We start from the raw sequence: 10,444 nt of genomic DNA on the forward strand, positions 1-10,444 counted from the left end.
ATCTTAAACATCTTTCCGAGCGTGCCAGGGATCATCAATCTTCTATGGAGCATCTGGGCAATGCAGTAAAATACCGAACATTCGGAAATGTTAATATTGCAGCACAGTTGGATGAAGGACGCGCGGTTTCTATTCGTCGGCACAACCAAAACATCGAGAAAAACCGCCATGTTCTCGGTCGATTGATAGATGTTTTGAAGTTCATTGGTTGTCACGAGCTGTCCCTCCGTGGGCACGATGAACGGGCTGGCTCTTCTAATAGAGGGGTATTTTTGGATATGGTGGAATACACCGCATCCCTAGATACAGTATTGAGAGATCATCTTGATGCCGCAACTGTTTCGAAAGGGACATCTAAGGATATCCAAAACGATTTGCTCGACTCAATGTATAAAATTTATTTACAACATTTGGCTCTGGAAATTGAGAATTGCCAGTTCTTTTCGATTCAGTCTGACGAGACAACTGACATCACGTGCGTTTCCCAACTGGCTGTGATTTTTCGGTTGAAAGATGGTAAACCTACCGAGAGATTTCACAGCTTTGTACCAATCGTTGATCGCACGGCTTGCGGGATATAGGCTGTACTCGAAGAAGTGTTACAGCCTTACAACGCGAAGTCAAAATTGATAGCTCAAACTTATGACGGCGCGGCAGTCATGAGTGGGTCGAAACATGGTGTTCGAGTTTATATAAAAGAAGATTTTCCTCATGCGCATTTTTCACATTGTTATGCACACCAATTTAACCTCGTTATTAAAAATATGTGTCTTGATACCCTCTCGTCCGTATATTTTTTGCAAATGTTTCGGGGTTTTCTTCATTTTTTTCCGTTCCGCCGAAGCGCTCTGACCTCCTTCGCCAGATATGTAGCCGCCGTCTCCCAGCTTGTGCACCAACATGTTGAAACTTCCAATCACGCGTGGTGCAGGGCGTGTCCGAAATTAGGTCTGAGCTCATTGAGTGTTTCAATGGCATTCAGAGCTCTCCGGTTTGGGACGAACGCTCTGTGAGGGAGGCGGCAGGTCTAAAGCGTCTGCTAGAAGATGGTGAGTTTTCATTTTTTCTCGCTTTTTTCTCCACAATATTCTATCACGTGGATGTATTATACGGCGCATTGCAGTCAAGGCTAATGGATGGAGCGTCTGTGCAGTCGTGTATTTCAGACTTCTGCGATGCTGTATCTCGTATCCGGGAAACAATAAAATACGACGACACATGGAGTGCTTCTTTACGCCGCGTGCAAACAACGCAGCGTTTGATTTTGTCTGCAAAGGAATGCTGTGACATTCTGGTGAATCAAATAGGCGATCGTCTGCGCACTGAACACCTTGCCGCGTTCTCTTTGATAAACCCCAAAAATTTTTCAAAATTTGCACGTAATTTCCCATCCATTTGTTGGCTACTGTCTCCAAATTTTACCCCATGATAAACGTGGGTAAATTGGAAAATGAATTGCGATGTATATACACCAATCAAACTTTTTTGAACATCACATCAACTTGCGCGCTCTATGGGTTCCTCATAGATAACACTCTAGTAACTACCTTTGAGGCGTCTGCAAAATTTCTGGACATCATTTTGACGACGCCTATTTCTTCCGCCGACGCAGAGCGAACATTCAGCACGCTGAAGCGTATTAAAACGTATCTCAGAAACACAATGAAGCAAGATAGATCCAGGATAGATTTTATCCATTCACAGAGACGTTATTTCTGGGATGCATGACTTTAATCAGCGCGTTATTGAGCATTTTGCTTCCAAGAAACCGCGGCGTGTTGCATATATGTTCAAGCAGTAGAAGTCTAGCAGCATATATATCTATGAGTGAGCGACGCATGTCCTTATCTTTGCATTACCTTTCCTTTCTTCATAGTAACGTTTTAAACCTTATTTTAGGTTTTGTCTGCTTTCCCGAAGTTTCTGTTAATATGTCATTGTATTTATCTGGGTAAATATTGCCTTTCCTTTTGAAAGAGGTTTCAAAATAAACTATGCCTATATTTATTAATCCCTTGACTTGGACCGGTTTTAAAGACACTTTCTTATCGTTAAAAATTGTCGCTTTTGCCGATTGGTTGTTACCGATGGAATGGTTTTTATACTCATAAAATGATGGGAGAACTTACAGCGCTCATCCTGTCCCCGTAGATGGGGGTGACTTGGTCCCGCAGTAGCTTGCCCCGGTTGTTAAAATGACCACGCGCCGCCACTGCTAAACAATATCGTGTTGAATTCCAATGTACAGAAACAACAATGCAGAATTACTCAAAATAAATAGAAAGTTATGAGCCAGATGGAATAATTCTTATTCTTTTCAAAAATTTCATTTTTCTGTTATGGGTTTTAGTGTTATTCATGGATTGTATTTCATGATTCTGTTAGTTAGATTGTTCATTTCATGCTCTAAACCAGAGTGGTCTGAACTAGGGTGGCATCATTATCTGTGACTACCGTCTCATTTGCTGGAACAGGTTAAAAATGAGTGATCGCATTTCCATGTTGATTTTGATGTTATTTTAGGATAAAATTAACCGGTAAAAAGTTTCTTACATATTGTTACATCACTAACGTTATTAGTGTTTTGGCTAACTTAGACATTCAATGGATAGAAGTGACGTTGATGGGGTACTGGAATAGTGTGCTTGGCTGCCGTAAATTGATAACTAGTTTAAGTCAATTATGCAATTTTGATAGCCTTTCCATATTGAACTTCTGCAAATTTATTCAATCTTTTCCTTCGAAAATATCCTCTAATTGGGTTTGTAGAGAAATAAAATCGAATGCGGAATTATTTAGGTATGCCTACTGATAGATGTTATCACCTGGTAATGATGTTATCACCTAGCTTTAAACAGTAGCACAACAATTACTGTCAGTATGTCAGAAAATTTAGTAAATATCAATTAAAAGCTCGCATTTGCCAAAATGTAGTAATCGTTCATTCCACAGTCATTTTGTAAACATGAGTTTTAGAAAAAGCTGACCAATTCAAGCCAATTTTCTAACCCGATATGGGAGGAAAAGTACTTGTTCGCGGACAAAAAAGAATAAGTCACAATACTGGGCAAGTCTGCAAGTTGTGTCGACGCCAAAAGAATATAAACTAAGTTCTAAAACGATATTACCAAACACCTCATTAGAATCAGTGCTGGGGAAGCTCGAGTCATCGACTTAGCCTGAGCAATGAGCATATATACAATGAGTGGAAACTTGCAAAGATTTGTTCATTGTGGCATTGTTCCCTGCATTTTTTACGTCGTCCAGCTGATTGGTTCGTTGCATATGGAGAAAGCATATCGCTCGCTGCAAAAATCCCTTGCTTCAGCTGGGCCGGGTGCGCAATTGGCCGTATTAAGGCCTTTAATTTTTCGATTCCTGTACGGTTTTGGGTTTCGGAGTATGGTACGCTGAAAGCATACAACTATGAGCATAGGCTATGCTCATTGGGAATGCATATCTATTAGGGAGAAAACGTAGCTACAGGACAATGAGGTCAAAAAGTGGGTTGCGGTTATTTATGTATCGGTATTCATTCATTGATATAGCATGGGATTTAGGTACATATTTATCCAGAGGAGAGAGAGGACGGCCTAAATACTGTTTATGGCGAACCACGGCCTCTCTCAATCATAGCTTGTTTTTAATTAAAGTGCTCCATTCAGCCATTGGACCATGAGAAATTCCATTATATTCAAAAATAAAGCACCAGATATTGCCTTACTGTACTTCAGTACTTAAAAAGCAGATAAAAATGGCCATAATACGTATAAAAAATATAGAGAATTACCGGTATAGAATAAAAAAACCATTTGGAAGAAAATTGGAAAATTAATGCAAAGCATTATTTTAAAAAGGAAATTATATGTCTATGATACGTATTTCTGTATTTGCAAAAATAAATAATAAAATATTAAAAAAAATAAAAACGGTAAAGCCGATAAAACGGCTTAAACATATGGCGAACCTCTCTAAATCTTAGTTTCTCAAAATGATCCATACGGATTTTTAGGTACCTGTATTTGTTTACTTATGAGAATATTGACGTGGCTAGTTTCAGAGTTTTATAACTGTCCAAAAAAGCAAAGCAGAAACGGCATTAATAAAATTTGACAACGGTAGCATTAATTCAAATTAGTCGTTATCAATAAGTACTAATAGATAAATTGCCACATTTCGACACTACTTTATCAATATGTTTGTCAAATTTGTGGGATTTATAAATAATAGTTAACATCTTCACGGGCTCCATAACGCTAAGACTTTGAAAAACCATGCTGTAAATCAGTGATTCCCAAACGGTAGGGCGTTTGAGAACCACTGCTCTAAATCAATACATGTAGTTGACATATTCCAAGAACCTAAATTTTGCTTTTTTAGAAAGAGAAGCATTAGAATAGGATTATAGATGAATATGTCTTTCCGTTGTTGTCTACCTGGATGTGACTTGACTTCAAAAGACTGCACACTTTTTAAAATTCCTGCAAAAAAATTTCTCTCTGGTTCTGCAAAAGAATGGGCTGATAAATTGGAAAAAATAATACTTGGATGCAGACAAGATCACCACATATATAATTTATTTCAAAGAGACATGGTGAGGATGTGTGAGCGGCATTTTGAATCAAGTGATTACAGACTAGGTAGGTACTTTATCATCCATGTATATCAGTCTATAAACAGATTCTCTAATATTGCAATAATTACATTTTTGTATTACAGTGGGAAAACAGAAAAAGCTGAATGTTGGGGCTATTCCCTCTATAAACTTGCCAAAAACTAAAAAGACTGAAAAATTTGTCAGACCGCCACCAAAAATTAGAAAAGAAACAAAACCAATTATTTTCAGGGACTTCAATGCATTCAAAAATAAGGCTTCAAATTCAACATTATTAGAAAATTGGGAATGTCTTGCATCTGAACATCGACTAACAATAAAAAAGCTATCCGAATTCGACCAACCTAGCTATTGTATTAGGGTAGATAACAATTTTAAAATTCAAATATTATATTTTGGATGGAGAGGTTGTTTGGGTTTTAATATTCAAAACAATACTGTGTTACAACTGCTGCATCATGTTGAAAGGTTAGTCATTTGCCCTGGTCTTCAACATGAAAATGGAATACCACATCTGAGAACAAAGCCTGCAGAAAATAGTGAGCTTTCCAACTATCCTCATGTGGATATAATTGCATACAGGTTAGTCAATTCATTTTAGTGTAGATTAGAATGATTTATCAATGAAGATAGTTTTGATTAGAATTAGTCAACAATCACAGGACTATGCCAAGAAGTAACAATTTTTCAGATCGCAATCATGTGAAATATTCACTACTTCTGGAATATGCAGCTTACCTCGAAAGAACAGAAAAATATTAAGCGTAGGAAAGCCTATTCAGAGAAGGTTGTGAATTTGCCTACAAAAAGGATAAGGTCTGGAAATTTAACTGAGAGACTGAAGGCAACATTCAATGCACAAAATAAAAAGTAGGTTGATTTGGTAGATGATCATTATGTGGCCAAGTGCAAAGAGTATCTATTTGATTTGAATACTGTCAGGTTATTTTAATTACACTTTTGGATTTTTATAAAATTTAAATTGGAAATCTGTCAAAAACATTTACATACACGTCTGTTTGGCACGCTCATATCTGGTAACAAAAACATGAAATCCAATTTTATAAACGTGATTGAATATACATATAGAAGTGACAAATAATATGAAATACGGTAAGCGTAAATAAAAAAAAATTTTGAATTTTTGAAGTTATCATGGTATTTATGTCATTACCAACTAATATTGCATCTGCATCAAGGGACATAAATATTTTGAGATCATGATAAGTGTCTAAAAAAGCCGACATGTTATTTATTAAAACCGGCATGATATTTTGGTATCTTGAGAACAATTTTATAACAGAATTACAAAGATTGCTAGTTGGCAAACATTGAAGCGTATCATGGTATTTATGTCCTATAAATCGGGCAATATTTTGGTATCTTGAAGTGTCCAACAATGAAAAGTAGAGTCATTGGGAGTTGAATGAATATATGCATGCCTAGGCTAATATTATCTTTGTTTACTTGAAATGTTTTATAACAGAATTGCTAGTTGGCACACATCGAAGGGTATCATGGTATTATGTCCTATAAATCTGGGTACTCCCGTGGTATGTGCACCAAGATGGCAGACACAGGAACGTTGTGTATGTACCAGGTTAGGCCATAATTTCAGGTACAAATATATGGCTAGTCCCCAAATTCTTAATAGAAATAAATTATGGGTTAACCTGATACACATACTCTGTTCCGGTGTCCGCCGTCTTGGTGCACATATTACGGAAGCCCCTAAATCTGGCATGGTATTTTGTTATCTTGAGAAGTGTCCAACAATGAAAAGTAGAGTCGTTAAGATTTGAACAAATATATGCATGATTAGGCTAATATAAATTTTTATGTTTCCTTGAAATGGCAGAAATTGCTAGTTGGCACACATCGAAGGGTATTTATGTCATATAAATCTGGCATGATATTTTGGTATCTTGAGATGTCCAAAGTTAAACAGATACAGTATAAATAACAGAATCACATATCTTGAAGCTGAAATAAAACAACTCCTTAAGGACACAAAAACATTTGTTCTTGTTGAAGACAGCTTTTCTGATGACTTGAGCACCATAATACAAGAAGGTAAAAGTAGTATATTTGTTTAGCTTCTAACTTCTATCAGTAACGAAATTTCTTAATCATACCACTGAATTCTGAATTATCCTTTCATATGTCTTGAACCACAGCATCACAAAAAAATGAAGTTAACAACTTTTATTCACTATTCTGGAAAGAACAAACCAAATTAAATAGAGCATCATCATGCGGAAAAAGATACCACCCTGAAATAATCAAGTAAGGAACAAAATTTTGTCTTCAAATTAAAATTGGCGATATGAATAAATAATAGATTTATATTACAGATTTTGCCTGAGTTTGGCTGCAAAAAGTCGTAGAGCTTATGAAGAACAGAGAGAAAGCGGTTTGCTCCACCTGCCGAGCAATCGAACATTGAGTGATTACAGGTCTGGCCAGTCATACTGGAACACATGCTAAATAAATCCATGTTGTAAGGGTTGTGTTGGTAGATGAGCAGATTTGACTAGTCTATTTGAATGTTACAGAAATGTTTTCCGAACCTCCCCAGGAATACACGACCATGTTTTGGAAGAAATCAAAGCCAAAAGCATTACAATGGAAGAACATGAAAAATACATAGTATTATCCATTGATGAAATGAAAGGTGACAGATTAATTAATAAAAAAATAATTCATTATATAGTGTACAGAAGCCATAGAAAATATTTTCTATTACAGAAAATTAGCCCCATTGTAAAAAGCAGTCATTATGAGTTACAGAAAAATTAGTTCACATAGCAAAAAGCAGTCATTGGAAATATTTTGCATTACAGGAAAAAATAGCTGAAATAGTAAATAGTAGTCATATAAAATATTTTTGCATTACAGTAAAAGAGAATTTAGCATATAATTCGGCAACCGATGAAATGGTAGGTTTCGTTGACCTCGGTCCAAGTAGAGGAAAAGATGAAAATTCAGCAGCTACACATGCCTTACAATTTTACATTCGATCAATAGCAGGCAAATTTTCGAGACCATTGGTATTTTACGCAACTCATGCAGTTAAAGCAAACACCCTTGTTAGCATGGTTTGGCAAGCAGTGGCAGCTTTGGACAAATATGACCTGAAAGTGATTGCAGTAGTTGCTGAAGGAGCATCATGTAATCGTAAAATGTTTACTCTAATGAACAATAAGAAACAGGAATTTCCTCAAAGCTGTATTAACATTTATAGACCAGAGCTGGAAATTTTTTTGATTTCGGACCCCCCACATCTCTTGAAAACAACATGCAATAACATTCGATCTAGTAGTTACAACGGCACCAGATTTTTGAAATACAATGAAAAATATATTTTGTGGGATCATTTTCGAAAAGTTCCAAATTTTTTTGCATCAGAAGAACTCCGTTGTTGTAAACTGACAGAGGCACATTTTTCAAATCAGAGCTTTTCAAAAATGAGGGTTTGCTATGCAGAAAATATACTTTCAGGCTCAGTTTCAAGGCTAATGAAGGAGGGGCAGAGATGGAGAGAAGTGCTTGGATTGCCAGGATAATGAATAAGTGGTTTGATTTGATGAACACAAGAATAAATTATAAATATAACAAAGATCTCAGACCATACATAGACCCTAATGATGACAGACTAAATTGGCTCGAACACACCTTTACAGGAGAATTGAACGATTGGAAAAAAAGTTTGACAGGAGCTACACCACAAGAAAAAGCGAAACAATTTCTAAGTCATCAAACCTACCAAGGTCTTATTTCAACAACAGCAGCTATGGTCAAGTTGGTTAGATTTTTGCTAAACAAAACAAAACCAGGAATTTATATTCAGACAAAAAGAATAAATCAGGACCCATTAGAAGCATACTTTGGTCATATGAGACAAATTGGTAGAAAGTGTGAAGCTCCAGATCTAAATCAATATGCTCAGTTCGAAAACATAATAGTTACAAAGAAAAATATCAAAACTGTTAAAGGATCCAATGTCAAAGGAATCATCAATTGGCAAACCGGGCCGACTTCTGATGATAAGCTTCGAAAGCGTAAAAAAAATAGTGACACTTACAATAAAATGCCACAATAATAAAAAAACAGTACAGTCTATTTTAGTGACTTCCTAAGACTCACGTTTTGGTCGTGTTTCAGCTGAAATTTCTTATTCAGGGTCTTAGCTTTTTGAAAACATCTTATTTTAACAAAAAATTCACATATTTTCCAAAGAATCTCTATAAATTTGTCATTAACTTGGCCAAAAGGTTTGAATAATGTCACTACCTTGATAGAGTTTAATATTGATGCCATCACATTCTCAGAGGAATAATATTTACGAAAGTTAAGTTCTACCTCTGCAAGCATATCTGTGATTTTAGAAACCGGTTTCACCAATGTTCCATAATCCTTATTCTCAAGGATATTTATTAAAGATGACCCGGCGACAGATGAATCATCAGAAATAAGTTCATTGATTATGTTGTACTGCATTTCTGTCTTTGATTTTTTTCTTAATTTTTGTAAATCCTCATCTGTGACTATTGTTTCAGCTGGTTGTATCTTATCTTTTTCATCTAGAAATCGCTCGAAATGGTCAAAAACTATGCGTGTTTGCTCGAGAGCAGTGTGGCGGTTTATTGATGGGAAGAGATTCGGAATTACAGTCACTGCGTCACAGCTGAATCTCAACATTGAGTTTTCTTTATGTAATAACTTGAAATATTGCATAGCGTCATGTGACAAGTGTTCATCTTTTCCCCCTGCACTTCTCCACCATTCTTTGATTAGGGATTCAGGAACCAGTTGAGTTGTACCTGAAAAATCAGAGCACTGAAAAGAATATACTAAATGCGGTGGTAAAAATGTACAGATAAAAAAATTAAAAAAAAACTCACAAGTGCGGTGATGATGTAATATAAAATCCCCACAGTCTTCAAAACACATATGACATTTGTAATATTTCAATGGCCAAATCTGAAAACTTATACATCCTAGTGCAGGGTCGTCCTACCCGTGGCCGCAAAAGAGTTCAGAGTGGCCCGCACAGTATTTTTCAAAATTGAATAAACCAAACTTAACCCGATGTCTCCCACAAATTTGAGCCACCTCTCGTAAAAAATTAAGCGAAATAATATTAAAAATTTTATTCTCCGTCGGTCAAACACGCGAGAGACACTATTAAATGAAATTTAGTCACTGCGTAAAATGTTCTGTTCAGATATTCGCAATAGCTTTGTGCAACGTGGAAATTGTAACATGAATCAAAACATGTATATATATATATCTATTCAAGTTTGCGGCCCACAATGAGTTTTCTCGTGTAGGAGTGGCCTGTTGGACATCCCTGTCCTAGTGTATCACTGTTAATCTGTGTAAGCTTTCACATTCAAAAATAAAACAATATGATAACATGTCGCTTTTCACATCAGTAAAACATGTGAACATTCGAGTAGAGGTAAGTTTAATCTTCAGAGGCCTTCAGTGTTGGTCTATAGATTATAAAATTCTTAAAATACAGTATGAAAAAGCTATGGTAGGATACTCACCGATGAATTTTCTTACTGGATGATGAATCTACATAATCATCTTTAAAAATGATCTCAACAACAACTTCGCAATCCAGATTGAAGCTATTAGAATTCATAGCTCTGTTGGTGATCACTGTGTTATATTCAGAATATTGTAGTACACAGTTATACGCTATAAACTAGTGCTGACAAAACCATATTGATCTAAAATACGGCACTAGTCTATTCTAATGATGCATATTTTTTTTTTTGGATAAGCAAAATTTCTTTGAACATGTCAGCCAAATACAAA

General features: G+C 35.9%; 1 protein-coding gene across 1 annotated transcript; it reads right to left on the reverse strand.

The window, feature by feature from the left end:
- Positions 1 to 8,438: 8,438 nt before the first annotated feature.
- Positions 8,439 to 10,147, reverse strand: LOC144419924 (uncharacterized). The gene is made up of 2 exons (XM_078110156.1): positions 9,520 to 10,147; positions 8,439 to 9,438 (listed from the first exon to the last, which is right to left on the reverse strand). The coding sequence occupies exons 1-2, from the start codon at positions 9,566 to 9,568 to the stop codon at positions 8,735 to 8,737; spliced, it is 753 nt and encodes a 250-aa protein (XP_077966282.1). The 5' UTR covers positions 9,569 to 10,147; the 3' UTR covers positions 8,439 to 8,734.
- Positions 10,148 to 10,444: the final 297 nt, after the last annotated feature.

This window comes from Styela clava, chromosome 2 (genome assembly GCF_964204865.1).
Source record: "Styela clava chromosome 2, kaStyClav1.hap1.2, whole genome shotgun sequence".
NCBI classification, from domain to species: domain Eukaryota; kingdom Metazoa; phylum Chordata; class Ascidiacea; order Stolidobranchia; family Styelidae; genus Styela; species Styela clava.

What these genes read in the sequence shown, in the direction of transcription:
- LOC144419924 (XM_078110156.1), bottom strand. Translation starts at nt 9,568, where the DNA reads ATGTGTTTTGAAGACTGTGGGGATTTTATATTACATCATCACCGCACT. An exon ending in ATTACATCATCACCGCACTT is followed by an intron (nt 9,439 to 9,519) that starts GTGAGTTTTTTT and finishes CTGATTTTTCAG; the next exon opens with GTACAACTCAACTGGTTCCT.